This window comes from Syngnathoides biaculeatus, chromosome 2, assembly GCF_019802595.1.
Source record: "Syngnathoides biaculeatus isolate LvHL_M chromosome 2, ASM1980259v1, whole genome shotgun sequence".
Taxonomy (NCBI): Eukaryota; Metazoa; Chordata; class Actinopteri; order Syngnathiformes; family Syngnathidae; genus Syngnathoides; species Syngnathoides biaculeatus.
Window position 1 is genome coordinate 25,933,862 of NC_084641.1, and position 25,873 is coordinate 25,959,734.

Below are 25,873 nucleotides of genomic sequence, written 5' to 3' on the forward strand. Positions count from 1 at the left end.
CGCAATCGAGCAGCAATGGGAAGTCGAGCGAGCGCTGGTGAGTTTGCCGCAAACCAATAATATCGCGTTGTCACTCGAACAGGGAAGTAGCGCGCCGCCCCGAAGTTTCCCTGCGTGTTATTCCCATCCAAAGTGTATTCCGTTTGTCTTCTCGAGAACCGCCACGTAAGTAACGACATTTTATCCATATGTCATTTTTTTTCCCCAACTCTTGAGTGCTAGCTTGTTTTTGTTGTTGTGTGTGTGTGTTTTTTTTAAACTCACTTGCTAGCTCGTCAGGGGCGGCTCGCGTTGTCATAACAGCACGTGAAGCTAAACGGTGATGGAGGGGGGGGGGGGGGTGTTCGGATATTCGCAGGTGGCCGCAAAATATGCCACAAACAACCGGCAGGACGGATAAAAACAAAAATGGCTTCATTCTGCATTTACAAGCCGGCGCTAGCATTTTTATTTCGCTTATTTTTTTTTTAATGAGAAACGGACGCTGGACTACAGCGACTAGTTGGGTCATCTGTTAAGGTGCTCAGCGGTAATGTTGAGCCCTGCTTAATCGGGGATTTCGTGGAGGATTTGAACTAATATCATTATAGTTCGTCTCGGGCTATTTCTGTTACTTGGAGTGACTGCGGGAGGGAATAGTGCATGGAGCCACGTGTTTTCGCTGGAGTTTATTGTCGTTAAACGACCGTTTGCTGTATTTTCAGATGAAAAGTTGAAGAAGAAGCATTGCAATACTTCCTGGAGGTACCAGGAAGTACTGCAACAACTGTTTAGTCACCACTCAGAGTGGATCGAATGGAGGGTAATTGTACAAGGAAGTCATTGTGAAAGGTGCAGCATTCTGATGTTATCTATGATATATAAAGTATATCGGTACTCTAAAGTCTGTATTTAAGTAGTTAGTAAATAAAGTGAATGAGCCAGTCTTATTCATACTGCACTTTTCAATGACATTTCACATTACAGTATGTAGTTCAATTACTGCACAGATACAGTACTTGTGTAAATAAGAAAAGTAGAACTATCGATTCAAGCAATTTAATTAAAAATGACTTGAAAAGTACAGAGTAAAATGCAAATAAGGGGGGGGGGGGGGGAAAGCTGTGTTGAGTTTGCATGTTCTGCCCGTGCCTGCGTGGGTTTTCTCCGGGCGCTCCGGTTTCCTCCCACACCCCAAAAATATGCAACAGTAATTGGATACTCTAAATTGCCCCTAGGTGTGACTGTGAGTGCGGCTGTTTGTTTTGATGTGCCCTCCGATTGGATGGGAACCAGTTTAGGGTGTACCCTGCCTCCTGCCCATTTACAGCTGGGATAGGCTCCAGCACTCTTGGGGATAAGCAGCAAAGAAAACGGATGGATGGATGCACTTAAGTAAAAAATGTGTAATGTGTAGCATTATATGCAATATAATTTTTGACAACGTGGCAAGAATAATAAAATGTATTCTTCAGAACAAGGCGGAATGGTGGCTCAGCTGATAAAGCGTTGGCCTCACAGTTCTGAGGTCCCGGGTTCAATCCCAGGCCAGGCCCGCCTGCGTGGCGTTTGCATGTTCTCCCCGTGCCTGCGTAGGTTTTCTCCTCCACAACATTAATTGGAGACCCAAAATTGCCCCTAGGTGTGAGTGTGAGTGAGGCTGTTTGTCTCTATGTGCCCTGCGACAGCTGGGATAGGCTCCAGTACTCCCCCGCGACCCTCGTGAGGATAGGCGGCAAAAAGAAAATGGATGGATGGATTCTTGCTAGCATTGGCTCAGGGTTTTGTATGACTGTATGAAAATGGTATCCTGGTTGGGTTTGGCTACATTGTGATGTAATTTATTAAAAGTGCCAAATTAGCTAATGATAGTAACTGGAAAATTGACACCTACCCGTGTTATTTTTTTTTTTTTTAAATAATGTAATTTGGTAGTTTTTAGGCTGTGAAAAGACACAAATCAATGTCATAAATCATTCTGTGACCCCCACACCCAGATCTAAATAATTTTGAAATGATCTGAAATAAAGCCACGGATTGGGGATCCCTTTCCTCTCCAAAAGTGTTGCATCATTGTCGTCAAAGCTTCCTGGTTCACATTCCTCCACGACGCCGCTGTCCCTGCTTTTTCCGTCTCCAGGGGCTTAATCAGCGGGCTTAATCAAGATCTTAGATCTTACTTTACCGCTCATGTCGTGTCCGCTTCCAGGGAGTTTGAAAAAAGCGGCAATCCGATTTTGACAAAGTAAAGAGGAGAATTTAGAGATATTTGTGCTGAAATGTATGCAGCAAAACTTAGCTGACACCTCCCACCCAATAATAGAGACACGTGCGCATGCATTATATGATTATCATTTTTTTTAATTAAAGGTCCACTGTCATGAAATGTATGATTTTTAGTATGTTATTAATGAAGAAACGGCAGCCGACATGGACACATGCTTTTTTTTCACCACAAAATATGATTTTGACGTATATGGCTTTTTGTAACTCCCGCCATGAAAATCTTCTCGAGGGATTTGTTTTGGAGAAGAAGCAGGAAGTGACGTAGAGGGCAGTAGCGCACTCAAGCGGTCTCATCTGTTTCTACTAGTTTTATCTCTGGTAAGGTAGCTTGTTGTTCCTTCGTGTTAGCCAAAGTGCCGGCTCGTTGTATTGCTGGATATTGCTCGAACGCTCGGGAGGATGGATTTACCCTTCATAAGTTTGCAAGAGACCCGGTTCGTCGTGAAAAATGGATTGCACAGGTGTAAAGGACGAGAGGTTTGTGGGTTCCAAATGACAGGTAGGTGTGTATACAGCTACTAACAAAAAAAAAACAAACAGTTGAGGGGGCCTAATCCATAAGTCAGGGTTGCTAAATGTGTCGATGTGCGCATCAGAAGGCTTCCGTGCAGCAGCCGCTGAAGGACGGCCTCCGCAGGCCTTGTGAATCGCCGCCGGCTTGTCGACACGGCGCCGGGCCATGGTGGCTCATCTCCACTGCGGAAGTAGATCAGAGAGGGAGGCAGTTTGTCTGCGGCGTCGTCGGAGCTCGCGGGTGGGCGCCGTTGTTTTTAATCACCTCCGCGCGGAAGTCGATCGGGCTGGGAGATGGTGTGGCCGTGATCCGCATATCATCTAAATATGGCTCGAAACGATTGGGTAATATTGCCCCGGTCACTTCACTCGGTTGTGAGATGTTTTCTTCTTCGAAAAGAGCTTCCGTGTCAGAAGTGGCGTGTTCGTCTCCCATATTAGGGGCCACTACGTGTTTTCAATGGCGAATGTCCGGGGTGACATCACGGACAGTAAATGCAGCCATGGCGACCACTTGGATGTCGAATGAGACTTCCGCAACTTTGCGCATGGATGACGTCCTCTCCGCTCATAATTATTTTTTCGTGTTGACATTGAAGTGAATAATGTTTTATGTATTTTTCATTTCACTATCTATTTTAGAATGTTTATAGGGATGAGACTTGGGCTTTAAATTTGCATTAGTTACGATAATAAAATTACAGATGTCTCTTTTGCTGACACACCATTGCCGGATTTAACTTTTATGCAAACCTTTGGGGCAGCCCAGTCCCACGTGTTGTACTCCTTGTTGGTTTATTACGTCGAGAAATACAGTTTTTAACTAGTATACGCTTATCTGATTTCTGTTTTTTGTAGAGAAAATGAGCACCATTCCTCTCTCTCGCTCCGAGGTGTTCGGGGAACTGAGGAAGGAGCTGCAGAGCGATCATGAGTTCCGACATTTCGACGCTCATATTTTCATCATCATGGGAGCCTCGGTGAGAACTTTACTGCGCTCGCTTTTACGCTGATAAAGTTCTCAGGATGTGGACTGTTTTAGCGAAAACATGATCACTAAATGATTAATCGTTTATCAAAAAGGATTTTTTTAATTTATTTTGGTTTGTTGCCGATGTATCGTTGCACGCAATTGTAAAAAGAACGGCAGACCCAAAGAAGCGAAAAGCAGCTGCATGGTCAGAAAAGAAAAGCAACGCAGTATTTCTTCTACCGTAAATTCCGGCCTATAAGCCGCAACTTTTTTCACACACTTTCAACCCTGCGGTTTAGGTAGTGACGGCCTAACGGCCGCAAGGGGGCACTCGATCGGAAAAGGTGAAACCGGTGGAATATATGTGCAGAGGAAGTGACTTTTACCGGTCCGGCCCTGTTTGCGCTGTGCTAGCGTGTTACTGCCACGTCTCTGTGATTTTTAACGGTATGTTTTTTTTTTGTTTTTTTTTTAACCGGCCCTGTTGGCACGATCCTAGCATTAGCCTTAGCGTTACCGCGGCGCACTTTCGGCTTTTACACAGTTGCGGCGTGTGTATGTACCAAATGGTATTTTCTTTACAAATGTACTCGGTGAGACTTATAACCAGGTGCGCTCTGTAGGCCAGGAATTACGGTAATTAATTTTTAATACCTGGGTGTGTCATCCACATGAATAAATACCCCACGACAGTGTAACGTTACAGTGAACTTTGCCTTGATGGGCTAAAACCACACCAATTGGTGATGGTTGCGCTCTTTCTATAACACTCAAAAATTTCACGATATGGCGCCAAACCCTTGGATAATGGGAAGATAGCGATTGGTGTCAAAGGTTTCCCCAAAAGTTTCTCTTTCCGGGGTTGAGGAGTGGACTCTTTGGTGAAACAAACCATTTAGGTCACCTATGCACAAATAGTGACGCTGTTTGAATTTCACCCATGTGCTTCTGAAACATCTTCCCTTTGCATGATCTCTTGCATGACAGTCTTTTAAAAGGATGTTACAAGTATTCGAAAATATTACAGTATTTGCACAGCAGATCTTATTTAGGAAATGTAGAAAGTTATTTCACCGACCTTCTATAAACTGTTGCCGCTCAGTACTCCGAGGTTGCAAAAGCACTTCCTCAAGGTTCCTCTTTGCTAGTACTTTGTATGATGCCATCTATTTCGCAATATGACGAAGCATTCCGCCCTTTATTTAAAGACAAATGAAAGCAAAGTGGACCTATTTCAACACAGGAAGTGGAATGCATCCTTACAAATATTTTGGGCGCTCAATTCTTTGGGACCAAAGTGAAATGTGGCTTGTGCTATTACTCATTTGTAGATGCAGGACTTAACAAATGGTAGAGAGAACCAAAGTGATCTGCTCCTCGGCATCAATTACTGTAATTTTCGGACCATAGAGCACACCTGATTATAAGATTATAATTTTTAAAGGAAAAAGCATTTTGTACATACACAAGCCGCACCTAATTTAAAGCCGCCTGTGCCCACATTGAAACGTAAGATATTTACAAAGACGGTACACAGAAAGAGTTTTCAAAGTTAACAATACACCTTAGCTTTTCACAGTGCCTGTGACGCGGCAGTAACACGTGAGCAACACGCTAGCACAGCGCTAACAGGGCCGGTTAAAAAAAACATACCGGTAAAAATCTTTGAGACGCTGCAGCAACATGCTAGCACAGTGCTAATGCTGGAATGCTAACACAGCGCTAACAGGTCTGGTTAAAAAAAAAAACATACTGGTAAAAATCATTGAGATGTGGCAGTAACACAGCAGCAACATGCAAGCACAGCGCTAACAGGGCCAGTTAAAAAAAAAAAAAAAAAAAAAACATACCGGTACAAATCTTTGAGACGCGGCAGTAACACGCTAGCACAGTGCTAACAGGGCGGTTGTATAAAAACATACAGATAAAAATCAGAGACATGGCAGCAACACGCTAGCACAGTGCTAATGCTTACACAGCGCTAACAGGGCTGGTTAAAAAAAAAAACACACTGGTAAAAATCATTGCGCCACAGCAGCAACACGCTAGCACCGCGCTAACAGGGCCGGTTAAAAAAAAAAAAACATACCAGTAAAAATCTTTGAGACACAGCCGTTGATAGCTCAGATAGGCTCCATCACTCCCCCGTAACCCTTGTGAGGATAAGCAGGTATACAAATGGTTGGTTGGTTAGGAGTAGAAAGCACCGGAAAATTTGGAAGGCTCTCTGCACGTGCTTCTGACACTAGTATAACAAGTCCATCCATCCATTTTCTGTTCTGCTTATCCTCACTAGGGCTTTGGACATGCTGGGGCCTATCCCAGCTATCTTTGGGTGAGAGGCGGGGTACACCCTGAACTGGTTGGCAGCCAATCGCATGGCACATCGAGACAAACAGCTGTACTCACAATCACACCGAGCGGCAATTTAGAGTGTCCTGCCCGTTGACAGCTCGGATAGGCTCCATCACTCCCCCGCAACACTTCTGAGGATAAGCAGCTAAGAAAACGGTTGGTTGGTTAGAAGGAGAAAGCACCGGAAAATTTGGAAGCTCTCTGCACGTGCATCCGACACTAGTATAACAAGTCCATCCATCCATTTTCTGTACCGCTTATCCTCACTAGGGCTCTGGACGTGCTGGGGCCTATCCCAGCTATCTTTGGGTGAGAGGGGGGGTCCACCCTAAACTGGTTGGTAGCCAATTGCAGGGAACATTGAGACAAACAGCTGCACTCACAATCACACCTAGGGGCAATTTAGAGTGTCCTGCCCGTTGACAGCTCAGGTAGGCTCCATCACTCCCCTGCCCCTTGTGAGGATAAGCGGCTACGAAAGTGGATGGATAATATTATGTGGCCTGTGATTGGGGACCAGTCCAGGGTGTCCCCTGTCTCTTTTCCACAAGTAAAAAAAACTTCCGGCACCTCCTGGCATGAAGATGAATCGTCTGCCTTTTTTTTTCCGAATGAGCTCAAGTTGAAGAACTCGAACGACTTGCGGTTGCGGCACTTTGAAACGAAGCTTCGAATATCGTTTTGTTTGGTCATGCCATCAAACAATCAATTTCGCTCCGCACACACGGGTGGAACGAGTCAGTCTTTTTGTCTTTGTTTGCTCTCGGGCGAGGTGATCGGTGTTGTTGCTGCGCCATTGGATGTCAGCATTTTCCTTTCAGGTCAACGCACTGACAAACTCAACCGTGCGCTGTTCCAATCTCGTTGAACCTGTTTACCGGTGCATATGCTCTCGTATTTAGTTCCTCCACATCATTAACAAATTTTACTACTAAACAAGAGGTGCCAAGTTCGAGTCAATGTCAGCATTTAATAAAGTCTTTATAACTTTATTATTATTATGTTGTTCAACATCTGCTAGTATGGCAGAATTCAATTAGAAATTTGTGGTGAGAGCATTGGTTTGGTAAACCAGTGGTCGAAAGTTCGTTTCTCACTGGGGCCTCCACTCCCCGAGAGGGGTTGCGTCCGGAAGGGCGTCCGGCGTAAAAACTGAGCCACAAAAATATGAGCGTTCATCTGAGATGTCACGCTGTGGCGACGCCTAACGGGACGAGCCGAAAGAAAGTGCGCATGTATGCTTGGGCGGCGTGGCGGCCGACTGGTTGGCACGTCTGTCTCCCAGTTCTGAGGACCCTGGTTAAAATCTGGACTCGTCTCTGTGGCGTTTGAATGTTGTCCTCCTGCCTACGTGGGTTTCATTTGGGTACCATGTGGTATTCTCCTACATCCCCAAAACATGCGTAGCACGTTAATTATGGAAAAAAAAAACCCAAAAAAAAACCCCCACTAAAAATCACAGGTGTTAAACTCAAGGCCCGGGGGCAAGATCCGGCCCGGCGCATGATTTTACATGGCCTGCAAAGGCAATTTTTTTTTTTTTTATTCAAATCTGTACCAAAGTTTCTAATTGTCATATCATAAATGATAACACTGAGATATTGCAGGTATTTTTGTGTTACCAAACAATAGTTGGAAAAAACCCATTACCCCTGATTTCTGATTCCAAAACTAGTTCATAAATTTCATGTGTAAATATGTTGAGGCGGTTAAGGATTTTTATGGTCTCACAGCCATAACCGCCCACTAAGGGAAACCGCAAGTACAGCGTGGCCCGCAACAAAAATGAGTTTGACACCCCGGCTCTAAATTGTCTGTCGTTCTGAACGTACATGGTTGTTAATATGTGCTCTGCGATTAGCTGGCGACTAATTCATGGTGTTCCCTGCCTCTCGCTCCAAGATAACTGGCTCCTGCATGTGCGCGTCCCTAGTGAGGATAAGCGGTACACACAACGAATGAATTCATGCTGGTGCATTCGCTGTTGCTGAAACTAATGGAATGACAAGAATAAAGAAAATTCTGACTTTTCCATCCATTTATGCATTTTCTGTCGCTCATCTATCCATTTTCTTAGCCACTTATCCTCACAAGCGTACACCCTGAACTGGTTGCCAGCCATTCGCGAGGCACATGGAGATAGACAGCAGTCGGACTCACAGTCTCACCTCGGGGCAATTTAGAGTGTCCAATTAATTAGGGTAATTAAAATAAAATCACCGCTATTGTATTTGTACTTGATACAGCTCTTGTGTTGGATATTGTATGTTGATAATCTCATTTTTATTTGTTTTTAAATGTTTATGAGCTGGGTTTTTTCCTATCTAAATGCTTTCAGTCATGTGAAGCACATTGAGACACCTTGTTTATGAAACGCGCTACATATTAATAGATTTGATTTGCCTTGCTTAGCACATCTTGATTTAATTGTTTTTCCAACAAACCTTCCATCGTCTGAATTCTGTTTTTAGCCAGTTTCCCGCAGTTTTGGGCGCCAGAATTTCTTTTGAATCCAGTTTTTAATGAGGAGCTGCTCCATGCCACATCTTTGCGTTGTTGACAGTCATGACCTTGTCAGCAGGGTTCTGTAAATAACTTTAAATTCTTCTTGTGTTTGGACTTGCAGGGTGATCTGGCCAAGAAGAAAATCTACCCAACTCTGTGGTGAGTAAACTCATAACCATGGAAAATTCCTCATATCCAAATACATTGTAGATCGTGACGACTTACTATTCCGATGCAGGCTGAGATTTCTCGCGGTTCTGCGTAACTTCCGAAAGTTCTCTTCCAGGTGGTTGTTCAGAGATGGTCTCCTCCCAGAGAAAACCTTTTTTATTGGCTTCGCTCGCTCTCACCTGACAGTTGATGCGATCAGGACTTCCTGCATGCCGTACCTCAAGGTATAAGTGCAAGAAAGCGTATACCGTAGTTCCCGGCCCACAGAGCGCACCTGGTTATAAGCCTCGACCAGCACATTTGTAAAGGAAATACCATTTGGTACATAAATACGCCGCAGCTGTGTAAAAGCCGCAAGTGCCCACATTGAAATACGAGATAAGACTGTAAACAGAGAGTTTAACGCTAGCGCCGCCGTGCTAACGCTAATGCTAAAGCTAGTGCCGCACTAACGATAGCGCCGCCGTGCTAACAGGGACGGTTTAAAAAAAAAAAAAAAAAAAAACACATGCCGGTAAAAATCACTGCGGCACGGCGGTAACACGCGAGTGCAGTGCTAACAGGTCGGGACAGGGTAAAAGTCACTTCCTCGGTACATATATTCCACCTGTCTCACTCTTACCTTCCCCGCTTGAGTGCCCCCCTGCGGCCGTTCGAAAAAATGCACAAATTAGCCGCATCACCGCATAAACCGCAGGGTTGGAAGCGTGTGGGGGGGAAAAAAGTCGCGGCTTATCGGCCGGAAATTACGGTACATAATTCAACGTATACCTTGGAGGTATTTTCTCTACTCTACCAAGTACGTAATTGGTTTTAGTTGTGAACTCACCTTGCTCATCTCCTGACCTGTAGGTGGCCGACTCTGAAGCAGATCGCTTGTCAGTCTTCTTCAGCAGAAACTCGTACATAAGTGGAAAATACACAGACGACGATTCCTTCTCCAATCTCAACGAACACATCCTCAGTCTGCCCGGAGGATCCGAGGCAAACCGGCTCTTCTACTTGGCCCTGCCGCCCACGGTCTACCACAGCGTTACCAAGAACATAAAGCACCACTGTATGAGCGAAAAGTCAGTCCGCGTTTCCTTCCCTCACCTCTTGCAGCGCGCATGTACGACTGGATGTTTGTCGGCGAAGGAATGCAAGCCAGGCGGTTGTTTGGCTGCCTTCACATGCGAGATCCACATAGAATTGGAATTCAGGTCTTTGGTGAGATGTGAACAGCGTGTTGCAATGATGGCCCGTCCGTTCTTCGCAGAGGCTGGACCAGAGTCATTGTCGAGAAGCCGTTCGGGCACGACCTTCAGAGCTCTGAAGAACTGTCCGCTCACCTCTCGTCTCTCTTCAGTGAAGACCAGATCTACCGTATAGATCACTATCTTGGCAAAGAAATGGTGCAGAACCTTATGGTGCTGAGGTAAGGTAAAAACTGTAAGAAGTGGGGGTTTTTTGGGTGGCCATTTGAAGGTTTTGTAATTTGGGGTGGTCGCTCACAGTTTTGGAAGAATGAATGACGGTCATAGAAAATACACCATAGATAATACATGATAAACTGTAAAGAGGAAATGGCACCAAAGCATTATGCCCCCATATACCAATCAAATTAGATTAGATCTTTAGACTATCTATCTATCTATCTATCTATCTATCTATCTATCTATCTATCTATCTATCTATCTATCTATCTATCTATCTATCTATCTATCTATCTATCTATCTATCTATCTATCTATCTATCTATCTATCTATCTATCTATCTATCTATCTATCTATCTATCTATCTATCTATCTATCTATCTATCTATCTATCTATCTATCTATCTATCTATCCGCCCGCTTATCCTCACGAGGGTTGCGGGGAATGCTGGAGCCAATCCTAGCTGTCAACGGACAGGAGGCGGGGTACACCCAGAACTGAACCGGTTGACAGCCAATCGCAGGGCACATGGAGACATACGACACCCAAGTCACAATCACACCTAGGGGCAATTTAGAGTGTCCAATTAGTCTTGCATGTTGTTGGGATGTGGGAGGAAACCAGAGTGCCCGGAGGAAACCCCACGCAGGCACGGGGAGAACATGAAAACTCCACACAGGTGGGGCGGGGATTTGAACCCGGGTCCCCGGAACTGTGAGGCCAACACTTTCCAACTAGATCAGGTATTGTGCCTTATCTATGTTCAGTTTTGATAAACACAATCGGAGTGGGGAATGTGGGCTCCGGTAATGCAGGAGAAAATATTAGGGATTACCAAGAAAACAATTTTTGCTATCAGAATGTTTTAGTTCAAACCGTTTATGATCATACTGTCGTGACATGGAATTTACTTTGTTTTCTAATATCAGAATAGATAAAATACTTTAAAAGGGTTAGGAAGGCAACGTCGATGCTCTTTCACCATCAGTCCCATCATACTCTATTGGGTGTTTTTGTTTGGACATTATGGATGCAAATCCAGTTTTTCTTTTGCTTCCTCGTTTTAAGAAAAGACCATTAAAGCAACACGTCTTTGCCTCATGTAGTTATGATCGGGGGCACAGCTGTAGAGCGTTGTCCTCAAAGTTGTGAGGACCGGGGTTCAAATCCCGGCCCCGCCTGTGTGTAGTTTGCATGTCCTCCCCGTGCCTGGGTGGGTTTCCTCCAGGCACTCCGGTTTCCTCCCACATCCCCAAAACATGCAAAACATTAATTGGAGACTCAAAATTGTCCCTAGGTGTGATTGTGAGTGTGGCTGTTTGTCTCCAGGTGCCCTGCGATTGACTGGCAACCAGTTCGGGTTGCACCCCGCCTCCTGCCCGTTGACAGCTGGGATAGGCTCCAGCATTCCCGCGACCCTTGTGAGGATAAGCGACTTGTAAATGGATGGATGTTTTTACGGTCGTAGGGTGAAAGCTGCAGCTGGCAGCAAGTGTGGACTGAATGGGTGGCAAAAATGGGAAAATGAAATCCTTTATTTAAGAGAAAAAGGGGGAAAAAAACTCATTTTGCAAAAGGTAAATGAACATAATTTTTCATTATTCTTTACATTATGTACTTATGCCGGGGTGGTTGTAATGGCTTAAGCCAATTACATGTAAAATGCGCTTCTATTTATGAAAAATGTCACATTGCGAAACAATTTCCAGAATGGATTAATTTCGTAAGTAGACCATTATTACCATGTTATTACATAAAGGAATTCCTTTCAAATGATTCTTTTTCAGTTTAGATGTCTTGTCATCGCCGAGGCATCAACCAAAGAGCTGTTTTAATAAAGAAAGTTATTGTCACGAGTTGCTGTGGTTTTGCACGTCGAGCCCCCGCAGGAGAAGAACCCTCAATGTGACGTTCTTACAGATTCGGAAACCGCATCTTTGGACCAATCTGGAATCGGGACAGCGTCGCCTGCGTGGTGCTGACGTTTAAAGAACCGTTTGGCACTCAGGGACGAGGAGGCTACTTTGACGACTTTGGAATCATCCGGTGAGACGCCATAATGCCAAATCCGTTGACCGTTCGGCGGCGATGAGAAGATTTGATCCGGTCACATGATCACGTGCCAACATGGAAGGCGCTGCGCCTTTCTCTCTCTGATCTCCCGTTTGCTCCGATTCAGAGATGTCATGCAGAACCACTTGCTCCAGTTGCTGTCGCTGGTCGCCATGGAGAAACCGGCCTCCACCAGCTCTGACGACGTCAGGGACGAAAAGGTACGATTCGCTTTCTTATTGCTCCAAAAATTGAATCTCATTTTTGTTTTTGAATCCTCTCACTATTTGGTTCTTCTTGTAGGTGAAAGTGCTGAAATGCATCAATCCAGTGTTAATGTCCGATGTGGTTTTGGGTCAGTATGTGGGTGACCCGGAGGGGGAAGGAGACGCCAAATTGGGTTACCTCGATGATCCCACAGTCCCCAAAGGATCCACTCAGTCTACGTTTGCCACAGCAGTGCTCTACGTGCACAACGAGCGCTGGGACGGTGACGTCCACAGCCGCAAATCTGTAGCTTGCTCGCACCGATTCCGAAACAAGTTTTGAAGACGTGCTTTCTCCTCAGGCGTTCCTTTCATCCTTCGCTGCGGAAAAGCTCTGAATGAGAGGAAGGCGGAGGTGCGGCTGCAATTCACAGACGTCCCCGGGGACATTTTTGGAAATCAGTGTCGCCGGAATGAGCTGGTGGTCCGCGTGCAACCCAATGAGGCGGTCTACGCCAAGATGATGAGCAAGAAACCCGGCGTGTACTTCTGCCCCGAGGAGACGGAGCTGGACCTCACCTACAAGAGCAGATATAAGGCATGCGTGAAGCTGCATGCATTTATACTGTTGATCAAAGGCTACCGTGCATTATGAGGGTTTTACGTGCTGAAAAAATAATCAAATTATTATTATTATTTTTTTTTTTTTTTTTTTGCAGGATGTGAAGCTACCAGATGCCTATGAACGTCTAATTCTGGATGTGTTCTGCGGGAGTCAGATGCACTTTGTTCGCAGGTCTGTAGTCCACCTCACTGCTTCCAAACCTGTTCTATCTGTTCGCCGGGATTACCAGTTTATACCAAAAGGTGTCACTGTTGTTGCAGATTTTGTGTACAGTGATGCCTCGGTTCTCGACCGCAACGAGAAAACGGTTCAAGAAGGGATTTGTTCGAAAACCGAATCGATGTTTCCCATTGAATTGAATGGAAAAAGGAATAATGCGTTCCAAGCCTAAAAAATTTGGCTTTTTAAAGCATTTTTTAAAGCTCTTCCTGGTAATAAACCGCATGGTAGAAAGACATGTATAGTTGAAATACGTTATAATGAAACAATTTAAGAAATATATTTATTTTTTAATTAAAATCTATGCGTTAGTAGTAGAGTACGCTAGGGTGGGAGTGCATCCCCGTATCTGTAGCATCTCGGCTCCCAGCCTTGTAAACTTTTTTTATTAACAAAAAATAACTTTAAAGAAGCAACTTGCCTTCTCTGGAGCCATGATTGGGGGTTAATACGGTAGTCCTCGATAAGAACAAAAACAATATTCACTACCGGGACACGTCTGTGTACAGAAGCTGCGTTATACAGAATAACAACAACGTTATGTCATTTCCAGGGTTTTTTTCGGGGGGCATTTGAATTGACAATAACAAAACGCATCGTGGGTGGGTCAACTGCTTGCACCGCGCTCAAAGTTATTTCCATTTTTTTGGGGTGGGGGGGGGCGTTCGAATAGACAATAACAAAACGCGTCGTGGGTGGGTCAACTGCTTGTAACGTTAGTTCCTCTTTTTTTTTCGGGTGGGTGTTCGAATAGACAATAACGAAAAGCTTTGTGGGTGGGTCAGCTGCTTGTGCCACGCGTGAAATTATTTCAGTTTTTTTTTCGGGGGGCTTTCGAATAGACAATAACAAAATGCGTCATGGGTGGGTCAACTGCGTGCAACATTATTTCCTTTTTTTTTTTTTTCGGGGGACATTCGAATAGACTAACAAAGCGCATCGAGGGTCAGGGGGTCTGGCCGCGTGCAATACGTTATTTCCGGTTTTTGTCGTGGGCGTTCGAGTACTGATTTTCGTTCAAAAACAAGCAAAAAAAAAATAAATCTCAATTTTTGTTCGAAAACCGATTTGTTTGAAAACGGGGACATTCGATAACTGCGACTTTACTGTATTTTGAAGAAGTTTTACAAATGCAAGATTCTAATTCTAATGCCTTTTCAGTGATGAGCTAAAAGAAGCCTGGAGGATATTTACTCCGCTCCTTCACCAAATAGACAAAGAGAAGCCGCAGCCTATTCCTTACAAATACGGAAGGTAAGTCACAGCATTTCCATCCTCACTCGGCCGTAAAGAGAAAACACCACATCTTGACAGCCTCCCCTCCCCCCGCTCCTTCTTCTAGCCGGGGCCCAGCAGAAGCAGACGACCTCGTAAAGAGAGTCGGATTCCGCTACGAAGGCACTTATGTGTGGGTGAACCCCAACAAACTTTGAGCTTTGCCGAGCAAAGGGTGGAATCGGGTAGGTAGAATAGTTTGAGGGGTGCTGCACGGTTGGCGAGACACTCGACATCCCCGATCCGCTTTTACAGAGTGACACATTCCACTCCGTGGCTCCGGTGATGATTTCTCAGGTTTATTTCTCAGAGCCAATTTGTCACGTCGTCAAAGAGTGATGAATCTAACCCACCTTCATGACTTAATCCCACTTTGTGGTTGGTTGTGATGCTTTTTTTTTTTTTTTTTTTTTTTTTTTTTTTTTTTTTTTTTTTTTAATACTAGTAGCGACATTACTTGTGGGGAACAGTGAACTTCATGTGGGAACAAAAAAAGCCGAATGTTTGTTTTTTTTTTTTTTGACATAGAATAAAAAGTCTTTTAAATAGGGTCCATATCCTCCTCCTAGCCAATTGTCACTTTTAGCTATGTCTTATACTATACCAAAAAGATGGTAACTGAACACAGCAGCACAGGAAGTACAGTGCACAAGCAAAACCTTGTGATTGTAATACCACAAAGCTTTTTCTGCATTATATTGATCATATTTACTGGAACTCTTTTTTTTTTTTTTTTTAACCATTCTCTGCCTGTGACCAAGAACATTGGCTCAAGTACGCTAACAAGGCAAAAGGCCAATGCAGATAGTTTTATCTCTTCAGCATTTGCATTGAAATAGTCTTAAGTGTCCAGCATTCTTAAGTCGGGCCATACCCCCCCCCCCACCCCTGATCGCATTCCCTTTTGTTTACATTTTCACACTTTAAAGTTACTGAGGTCTGTTCCATAGTTGGATGGAGAAAGATGAAGCAGATCAACGCGTCAGGGTTGAATAGTGCTTGAAATGACCAACTGTGTGCTGCTTTATGTTATGTAATACTAGCAATGCTACCTGAATAGCATATAATAAACTACTTTTGCTTCTTTATGAATGCGTTTCATGAAGTTGTCTTACCCATCCATGCATCCATTTGCTTTGCCACTTATCCTCACGAGGGTCGCGGGGAGCGCTGGAGCCTATCGCAGCTGTCAATGGGCAGGAGGCAGGGTACACCCTGGACTGGTTGCCAGCCAATCGCAGGACACATCGAGACAAACAGTCATTCACAATTGCACCTACGGGCAATTTAGAGTGTCCAATTAATGTTGCATGTTTTTGGAATATGGAAGGAAACCGGAGTTCCCAGAGAAGACCCACACAGGCAGGGGGAGAACATGCAAACTCCACACAGGCGGGGCCGGGATCGAACCCGGGTCCTCAGAACTGTGAGGCCAACGCTTTACCAGCTGACCTACCGTTCCGCCCGAAGTTTTCTTATCCAAACATAATTCCAGATATTCATAGAATAAACTTACAACAGAATTTGTCAACTAGCTCTTGCATTTGATTTTTCCCTTAATAATTCCAGCTTTATTTCATTTTTAAGGAAATATGAGTTTATTTTGACCACTGCTCTGCAATTGGGTAGGAACCAGTTCAGGGTGTACCCTCCTGCCCGTTGATAGCTGGCATAGGCTCCAGCACTCCCTGCGACCCTCGTGTGGATAAGCGGCTAAGAAAATGAATGAAATATTTTTGACCACCGCATTTCCCACTTTGCTACTGTACGTAGTTGTAACTTGGGTAAAATATTTTTTTCATTACGGTCTACATGACAATTTTATTCACAGACAAATGTTGACATGACATTTGAAATGTAGTCTGTTGGCATTCTTGTTAACAAATGGACGGACATTTCAGAATCAAGTATTTTGTTTGCACAAATAGACGCACTCACCAAGACTTATCGTAGCAACCGTGCACGGTAAGGCACTTGCGTTCATTTAATAAAAACAATTTCTGTGCGTAGTTGACAAAGTACAAGACGGAAAATGAGGCCACTAAAAGCTACTAAGACATTAAGCAGGGTTACATAACGATGAAATGTTAAGGAGGCCACTGGACGGCAATGTCATTCCGTCTCACCGCCGACTACCTTGATAAATGTCGTCCGTATTGCCTGGCCGTCAAAATCTGAACCCGGAAACATTGCACAAAGTTACAATGTGAAGGGAAAAGCCCGACTAAATTTGGCCAAGTCACCTCCGAGCAATCGGCGTGAGTAAACGATGAGATTAAGGGAATCTGGATTTGTCTTATTTTTTTTTTGTTTTTGTTTTTTTGTTTCAAGCCACAGGCAAGAAGAACTATCAAGCCCAAGAGTGGGGAAACAAAAAAAATACACATATATTTCAAGCTTCAGCATGATTCATGAAATGAGAAAGCACTTGAACCCACGGGTAAGGACAAAGTGGTTGACGACGTATGTTACGCAAGGTCTCCATGGAGTGAACGCGAGGGCAGCCGTGTTGCGTGGCGGCTGTGGAGTGACGGGGTCACCTCACGTTTCGGATGAGTAACAGATGACTCGGTAACGTTCTCCACGTAGAAGGCACTTGGTCGGTTTGTTTGGGTTTTACATGTGCTCCGGATGGTTTTGCAGGCAGCTGATGAACTCGGTGACAGGGTGGCCCTGGTAGCAGATCTGATAGACAGCATTGAACAGCGGGAACCTGGTGAAAGGAAGAGTTTGTAGTCAGTGTAAAATGAGGCCGAGTTGATGCTGTTTGGCTCCCCCCGAGACGGGCTGCGTGTTTGACTGCTTCGGCTTACTTGTCGACCAAGTTTTTGTGCTTGAGGATGAGGTAGACCTCAGCCGCAGTCGCCGGTCCTTGCAGTTTCTGACCATTCAGCATTTCTTTTTCCAGTTCCTCGATCGACTGACCCAGAGACAAACCACGGCAACACGATTTTATCGAAAACTTGGAGAAGCTAAAACTCGAGGCGTGTATTCCTCCCAACTCACCTTTCCCGTCTTCACAAAGGCCTCGGCGACCTTGCGATTGCGGCCGCCGTAGCAGGTCGTGATGAGATCGGCGACGCCGCAGCTTTCCAGGAAGGTTGCAGAAGACACGGGCCCGGCGGTGCAGAAAATGCGGGCGAACGCAATCATCTCCATGAGACCCAGACGGATCACCGCCGCTTTTGTGTTGTCCCCGAAACCCAGACCATCGCAGAAACCTGCCCCGACGGCGACAATGTTCTTTAGGAAATGAAGAGAAGAAGCAACAATTGTTTCATTCCTATGAAATTCAATTTATCACACAAATATTGCATGCAAAAATAAAACTTGCATGACATTAGCTCTCAAATTCACAGCTGAACAAAGCAAACGCCATTTTCAGGGTCTGTTGGAACAAAGCAATAACTTCAGAACGTCATGGTGGAAAAATTGTATTTTGACTATTTGGGGATCATAAAGGATTGGTTGAAAGATCTGCGGCATAGTCCTGAGGACCCGGACCCAGCCTTTCCAATCTGTCAATCACTTGTACAATAATAGCCAATCAGATAGCGGCATTGCCTTAACCCCTGGCTTGACCCGCCCCTCTTGTAGTCGTGTCCCACAAGCAATCCTGGTTGTCAATAGCGTGCGCTTGGAAAAATTAATGTTACGAAGAAAATGGTCCTCAGATGCGCTTGGGGAAGGTGAAATTCTGATGAAAGCGATCCGGCAAGGTTACAAGGTGCCTGGTTGATTCATTTCCCAAAGCCTAAAACACAGTTGACAAAGTGTCTACGATGGATTAAGGCTCGCAGAAGAGCGCACGTACAACTAAATGTGAAAAATATCAACAAACACAAGGCTGTATCAGTCAATCACATTTGACGTGCACGACCACGCTCACAAATCTGCACAGTCAAGCACGAAAAATCACACGCGTAAAATTTGTTACGACTAGAAAAAATTGATATTAAGACGTTGCTTATTATGTGTAATCTTGACATTAATTTACGTGTTTATTTCATAAAGGTTAACTAAACAAGCCTGCTCCAAAACAATCAGCATTCACCCAGAAAAAAGGAAACTGTACTGAGCATGTTCATCGAAAGTTATCAACATGAGCCATGTCAAAGGAAATGCCGTTACACCAGGGTTGCTCAATGTGTCGATCGCGAGGCAATGTGACGGCGTGCCCCTCCCCCCCAAAAAAAAGATGTTAGATTATCATCCACCTCGTCGCTTGATTCAGGTGTGGCCAATACGTCGAGCGCGTGCACATAAAGGCGCGTTCTAGCGAGCCGGACTCCTATTTACGGCAATCGCGGTGATTCTGTCCTGCTCCGTTCAAAATCTTATTTCCGTGTACATATCCTTGCGCGAAATAGTCTCTGTAGAACTCTGTTGGACAAGTCGGACGCATTTGGCAAAAAACATATCCCAATATTTTCTGGAATACGCGATAGAGGATCCAGTTCAAACACGTTCTGTTCATTGGCCATTTTGGAAGATTGCGGGGCATGGGAACTGTAGCTAAGTGGGGGGCGGAGCTGAAGATCGCCTGTCGGAAAGGTCCATTCTGGCCTCGTCTGAGTAGAGTTCGCATGTTCTCCCCGTGTCTGGTTCCCCACCACACCCCAAAAACGGGCACGGTCGGTTAATTGAAAACTAAATTGTCCGTAGATGTGAATGGGCGTGTTTGTTTGCGTGCCCACGACCTTAATGAGGAGAAGCTCTATGGAAAACGGACGGCTCGGATGTCTTCATAGTCACTGCCTATCCAAATTTGTAACTACGTTATTACCAATCTTTGATCGTCAACCTTGATCCAAAGCTAGAATGTTGAATGGTTTTATTCATCTCCGCTTGCATTTTGCGTATAAAGCTCACCTTTAACGCTCCACAGATTTCCACCACGTCCTGCTCCTGCACGACAGTCACACGGAAGTTGCTGGTCTGCATGAGCTCCTTTAGAAGAGCCCCGTGAGTTTCATTTTTACAGCCTGCAAGAAAAACACACAACCACTTTTTTTTTCCCCCCAAACAATGCAAGATAACCTTTACTCTATTTTTTAAGATACCGCAACTTTATCGACAAGATCAGAGCTATAAATGTTCTTTGAAGTCGCAGGTGACAAACTCAAGGCCCGGGGGCCAGATCCGGCCCGCCGCATGATTTTATGTGGCCCGCGAAGGCAAATCATATATGTCAACTTCCGTGATTCCTGTTCAAATCTGTACCAAAATTTCAAATTATCATATCATAAATGATAACATTGAGATTTTACAGGTATTTTTGTGTTACCAAACAATAGTTGGAAAAAACCCATTACCCCTGATTTCTGATTCCAAAAGTAGTTCATAAATTTCATGTGTAAATATGTTGAGGCGGTTAAGGATTTTTATGGTCTCACAGCTATAACCGCCCACTAAGGGAAACCGCAAGTACAGTGTGGCCCGCAACAAAAATGAGTTTGACACCCCGGCTCTAAATTGTCTGTCGTTGTGAACGTACTGAACGTACATGGTTGTTAATATGTGCTCTGCGATTGGCTGGCGACTAATTCATGGTGTTCCCCACCTCTCGCTCCAAGATAACTGGGATAGGCTAGAAGTAATTCATAAATTTCAGGTGTCAATATGATGAGCCGATAAACAATTTTTTTTATGGTTTCACCGTCATAACGGCCCTCGGAGGGAAAGCAGAAGTACAAAGTGGCCCGTGACAAAAATGAGTTTGACGCCCCTGTTTTAAGTTATACTGTGGTCTAAAACATTGAGGCAGGCCATCTTGCGTTAAATGTCGCACCAACTTTGGATATGTGGAAGCAAACCAACCTCCTCTTGTCATTTAACAAGAAAATAGGTTGACATGACTACATTTCATGCTGACTTCTAAAGCACTGAACGCGTTACTTTATAAACTATACTTTCACGTAACAGCTGGGATAGCACTTCCTGCAACCCTCGTGAGGATAAGTGGTAAAGATAATGGATGGATTTTCTTCATGTAACTTTAAATGTAGGGAGGCACGGTGGATCAGCTGGTAAAGCGTTGGCCTCACAGTTCGGAGGTCCCGGGTTCAATCCTGGACACGCCTGTATGGGGTTTGCAAGTTCTCCCTGTGCCTTGTGTGGGTTTTCTTCGGGTACTCCGGTTCCCTCCCACATCCCAAAAACATGCAACCTTAATTGGACACTCTAAATTGTTCCTAGGTGTGATTGTGAGTGCGTCTGTTTGTCTCAATGTGCCCTGTGATTGGCTGGCAACCAGTTCAGGGTGTACCCCGTTCTCCTGCCCGTTGACAGCTGGGATGGGCTCCAGCAGTCCCCGCAACCCTTGTGAGGATAAGCAGCTAGGAAAATGGTTGGAGGGATGTATGGATGTGACTTTAAATGTAAAACAAAGCTGTTTTGTCCTTGGAATGCAGCACAAAGGGCCGTCCAACTGCAGCCTGTTGCTGATACACTCTGGCTTGTTTTCCCCCGGAATGACCCATCAACTCTGAAACGCATTCAGAATTGAAATGAGTTGGACACAATAGCTATTTAGACCCTTGTGTCATCCTGTTAAATTAAACAGATAAATCAAACATGCCCCCTCCCAAAAAAAAAAAAAAAAAAATCCTTTACAAAGGCGGTATTAAGTCCGATACAGTACAGTACAAATACAGTACCTCTTAAATCCGATTTAAAAATCAGCAAATGTAGCGCATTCTGTGATTTTGTAGTACGCGCTGGCAGGACAAACGAAGTATTGTGAGGCACAGAGAAACGAGCCCGTTCACTGCACTCAATTAAGACTGACCGATGGTGGTCTCGCAAAACTTTTCGTCAGCCACTTCGTTGGCAATGTTGGCCCCCATCAGCACGCTCATTGCAATGCCGAGCTTCTCCTGGATCACGTCCGAGATCAGTTTGAGTCCGTCGGGCCCCTCGTCGACTCCCTGCAAGAAAAAAAAAAACATTCAGCTTGACATTTTTTTTCAGTTCTGGTAAACATGAAGGATTTTTAATTCGACTTGGTAAGCCAAAAAAGGCAAAGTGCAAAGGAAAGACATAGAACACCTTGACTACCAAGAAACCTTGCATATTACCTCGGGCCCGATTTCTGTGACGTTAATTTTTCCCAAAATACATTGTGAAGCACTATAATCATAACATAGCAAAAAACTAAGCAATTTTTTTGTCATAAAAACATCTGATTAATTAAGTCAATCTGATACATTTTTGGAAATAAGGACTCACAAAGGGTAAAAATACACGCCAAACGCATTGTTCATTTGTTGTCTCTGCGACGTCCTATTTTAGACGGAAAATTTCAACTTGTTTCCTCGCGTTTGAAAATCAAATTCAAATTTGCAGAGTTGTGTATTATGAAATTCACCAAAAATTTCACAGAAAATATGTTTTCTTGCTGATCCACTGATGAAGTTTGGGAAAATATTGACATCGCTTTTTTGCGACAAAGGTGAAGCAGAGAGTGAACAGTGAACAACATCCATCCATCCATTTTCTTTGCCGCTTATCCTCACGAGGGTCGCGGGGAGTGCTGGACCCTATCCCAGCTGTCAACGGGCAGGAGGGCAGGGTACAACCTGAACTGGTTGCCAGCCAATTGCAGGGCACATCGAGACAAACAGGCGAACTCACAAATCACACCTAGGGGCAATTTAGAGTGTCTAATTAATGTCGCACGTTTTTGAGATGTGGGAGGGGAACTGGCGTGCCCGGAGAAAACCCACGCAGGCACGGGGGGAGAACATGCAAACTCCACACAGGCGACATCGCTTTTTTGTGAAAAAAAAAAAAAAACAAACAAAAAAAAAAAAAACGTCAGCCTACAAAGGTGAAGCAGCGAGTGAACAGTGAACAACATCCATCCATCCATCCATTTTCTTTGCCGCTTATCCTCATGAGGGTCGTGTGGATCCTATCCCAGCTGTTGACGGGCAGGAGGCGGGCTACACCTTGAACTGCTTGCCAGCCAATCGCAGGGCACATCGAGACAAACAGGCAAAGTCACAAATCACACCTAGGGGCAATTTAGAGTCTCCAATTAATGTTGCATGTTTTTGGGATGTGGGAGGAAACCGGAGTGCCCACCCGGAGAACATGCAAACTCCACACAGCCGGGATCGAACCCGGGACCTCAGAGCTGTGAAGCCAACGCTTTACCAGCTATAATAGAGTGCTGCTAAATCAAACCTTGATGAGAGATATGCCCAGCGCGTCGCTCTTTATCTTGCCCTTCATGCTGTCACAAGCTCTCCCGATAAACTGGTGCGGGATGACAAACACCAAAATGTCGGCATCGCAGGACGCCTCCAACAAGTCCGGAACTGCCACCTAAGGAGCGACGACAGCACGGAATGTGGGAACATGTCGTACGATGCGTTTGTATTGCATGCGCTATAATCTTCTTCTCGGGGTGCATTCGGGAGGGGGGGAACCCGACCCTCAGAAGAACAACATAAAAAGACGTCGTATCAGGGATGAGAATTTTCAACCGATCGGCAGATTTCCGACTTTTTCCAGACCAAAATGACCATTCTCGAGATACGCTCAAATCCGTTGAGAAAATTTCAGGGGGTAGGGTATCGTGCGCCTGCCTCTCGGTGGTGGGCTCCGAGCCGCAAGTTCAGCTTAGTGCTAGCAAAAGCACGACTATCGTATGCTGTTCTAACTTGCTCGCCAGGCTAAATATTTGCATTTTGCGACATAAACATTCAAACTTGTTTGCGGCAGATTACTCGATTGGACATCAGAGTTATACAGTATAACGACCCAATCGTGTTCGTGGTTAATCGAGTTTCACCACTGCCATGTACACGTGTTCTCGGTTCTCAGAAATCGCAGCGTAACTTGTGAGTTAGCCAGGTATTGGCGCGTGGGACTTTGCGCGAACTGAGCGACGGTGTGTTCAAAGTTTTACGACGGCGAAAGTGTTAGAAAAAATGGATGAACATCGAGCGAGGGGAATTGACAAGGATGCTGGAATCAAAAACCGTTTCAGACGGGCATGGCTTGAAAAAAGCGGAACCGTGTCTAACTGAGCACATGCAAAAAGTGGACATTCCCGGCAAAGTGTGCTGTGCACTCTGTGTTGCGATAGGAGCAAAAAAAAATATCCAGGAGGAAACTCAACCCCCCCCCCCCCCGCCCCCCGTCGACAGACAATTTTCAGTCTTTTTCCAAATTGGTCATTCTCATCCCTGTCGTATGGAAACCGTATTCACAGAAAGCAAAAAGATGAACGTGACGAGCATTCATGCACGGTAGCAGAAAGGGCAAAGCGACAACAACACTGCGAATGTTTCGGTATTTGATGAGAAAGCAACATGAGCTTACCACGTTTGAGGGTAACTTGTGCCCGGGAAGGTACTTCACATTCTCGTGGTCGGTGTTGATTATGTCAGTCAGTTTGCGCCCGTCCACCAACTCCTCAAACACCCACATTTTTACCGTGCTGTCAAATTTGGAATTCCGAGCGGCATTGGCGCCCACTATCTTGGCAATGGCAGAGCCCCTGTCGTTGTTCATAGGTTATTGTTAGTGTTTTTTTTTTTTTTTCTTTTGATTATTCGACCCAAAAATATGTTACAGTCACAATAAAACTGTTGGTGTGAAGGATGTCAGGCACTTGGTTGACTTTGCTCAAACATCCTTTAAAATAAAATAAAGTTAAAAAAAAACATTGTCATGATTATGACACACCCCATATTGCGTCATAAAATTATATAAAATTACACAGGCTTTTGCAATTGTTAGCGTGTATTTTCGCATGCTTGGATAAAGACAGTACATAAACATCTAATATTTCTCTGCTTTATTCTGGTTCATTGTAGGACTTTCAAACTAATAATTTGATATACCATTTCACTGTGGAATTTAAAAGTAAGTCAGAACTTTTTTTCCCCCCCAGTATAGGAACACCTTAGTCTTTTAATAAGTTTTAAAAAAAATAATAATTTCTCAAATTATCTTTAATTATATGCTCACTTTTATTTGTGAAGAATATGTTCACGATTTCTCACACTTGTGAACAATTTAGGAAACAAATGCCAATATGCAACACTTTCCATCAATCTCTGCAAGTGTTCACTTGATCAAATGATCACTTCTGTAGCAATCACAATATTCGATCACTATTTATTTTATTTTTAAGCACGAGGATGCGGGCATCACGTGATGCAAGGGCTAAACTTCCAAATTAAGAAGAAACATTAGCCACGTTCAACTTAAGTCCGATTTGAAAACAAAGCTTTTGTAAATAATAAAAGAAATGATGCTCCATTGGTATATCGACGCCAATGTAAAATGTTTACATTTAAATTGTCAGAATTTGTTTTATTTGTTTTTGCTCCAACGGCTCGTGACGGATGACGTCATGCGGCGTTTCCGTCAAGTGCAGTAGTCCCTTAAGACTCTAAAAGACCGTGACAGCCTTTGAGACCGGACTCCTGTCCGAAGTACGCCCACCGCCCGATGACACGGTTCGGCCATGCTCGTCGGGATGGCGGCGGAGGTGTGAAACAAAATAAAAGACGGGCAAAGCAAAAGCAAATTTGCGGCTGGTGAGCTAGCGGCTGACGCCAGGCGGCCAGACTTTGCTAATTCGGGCTAGCAAAAGTATCGGCGGCTGTCAACATCGCCACGCGAGCCCCCCCCCCCAAAAAAAACCCCAAAACTCGCAGCTGTTCCCTCTTTTGTGCGGCACACGTCAGGGCGTCGCTGCTGCTACGGTACTTGCCAATTTCCAGATCCGACGATGCAGACTTTCTTCGCCGCTGCCATTGTCGTAAAGGCGACGGGGTGAGCCGGTGATCCCTTCGCGAGGTTATGCAACGCTCCCGCAAGTGCGCCGATGTCGAGCGAGAAGCCCTTCGCGTTATTGGCCCGCACGAGGGGAGACTCCGACCCGCCCATTTGCGGTCGAAGCTCGTATGCCAGTTCACTGATCCAAAAAAAAAAAAAAAAAAAGAACAAAAAAAGGCTGAATGGCTCATTGGCCACCAAAAATTGAAGTCGCCTTCCGCCATCTTGATACTCCCAAAACAAGCATGCCGACCTGCGCAGCGCTAATCGCCATTTTCGTGGCTGCGAGAAAACATTCCACAGGTAGGTTGAAGTTCGTTTGTAAAAGTTTTATTATTTTTATTTTCTGATTTGCTCAATTCACTTGTTTCCGGTTGTTCACTGTTCACTCTCTGCTTCACCTTTGTAGGCCGACGGTTTTTTGCGATAAAGCGATGTCAATGTTTCCCCAAACTTCATCAGTGGATAAGCAAGAAAACACGTTTTCTGTGAAATTT

At 44.7% G+C, this 25,873-nt stretch overlaps 2 protein-coding genes across 4 annotated transcripts; one reads left to right on the plus strand and one right to left on the minus strand.

Annotated features, from left to right (window-relative positions):
* On the plus strand, positions 1-15,095 carry g6pd (glucose-6-phosphate dehydrogenase). Of its 3 annotated transcripts, none has more exons than XM_061843510.1 (13): positions 1-37; positions 3,637-3,758; positions 8,733-8,770; positions 8,898-9,006; positions 9,635-9,852; positions 10,041-10,199; positions 12,120-12,245; positions 12,379-12,472; positions 12,555-12,741; positions 12,820-13,055; positions 13,177-13,253; positions 14,463-14,555; positions 14,644-15,095. In XM_061843510.1, exons 1-13 carry the CDS (start codon positions 16-18, stop codon positions 14,732-14,734), a joined length of 1,572 nt encoding a protein of 523 aa, XP_061699494.1. In that variant the 5' UTR covers positions 1-15; the 3' UTR covers positions 14,735-15,095. The 3 variants fall into 3 exon arrangements, with proteins under 3 accessions (XP_061699494.1, XP_061699502.1, XP_061699511.1); XM_061843518.1 differs by having other exon boundaries at positions 32-165; XM_061843527.1 differs by lacking the exon at positions 1-37 and adding an exon at positions 568-831.
* Positions 15,052-25,634, minus strand: LOC133513126 (glycerol-3-phosphate dehydrogenase [NAD(+)], cytoplasmic). Its single transcript, XM_061843540.1, has 8 exons — positions 25,312-25,634; positions 23,910-24,087; positions 22,767-22,907; positions 21,367-21,505; positions 19,449-19,561; positions 17,583-17,819; positions 17,390-17,496; positions 15,052-17,289 (listed from the first exon to the last, which is right to left on the minus strand). Exons 1-8 carry the CDS (start codon positions 25,485-25,487, stop codon positions 17,193-17,195), a joined length of 1,188 nt encoding a protein of 395 aa, XP_061699524.1. The 5' UTR covers positions 25,488-25,634; the 3' UTR covers positions 15,052-17,192.
* Between the last annotated feature and the right edge of the window lie 239 nt (positions 25,635-25,873).

Coding starts and splice junctions, on each gene's coding strand:
- LOC133513126 (XM_061843540.1), bottom strand. CDS start 25,487: ATGGGCGGGTCGGAGTCTCCCCTCGTGCGGGCCAATAACGCGAAGGGC. Junction 17,820..19,448: donor AAATCTGTGGAGCGTTAAAG/GTGAGCTTTATA, acceptor CATTTCCTAAAG/AACATTGTCGCCGTCGGGGC. Junction 17,497..17,582: donor CCTTTGTGAAGACGGGAAAG/GTGAGTTGGGAG, acceptor TCTCTGGGTCAG/TCGATCGAGGAACTGGAAAA.
- g6pd (XM_061843510.1), top strand. CDS start 16: ATGGGAAGTCGAGCGAGCGCTG. Junction 9,007..9,634: donor CCTGCATGCCGTACCTCAAG/GTATAAGTGCAA, acceptor CCTGACCTGTAG/GTGGCCGACTCTGAAGCAGA. Junction 13,056..13,176: donor CCTACAAGAGCAGATATAAG/GCATGCGTGAAG, acceptor TTTTTTTTGCAG/GATGTGAAGCTACCAGATGC.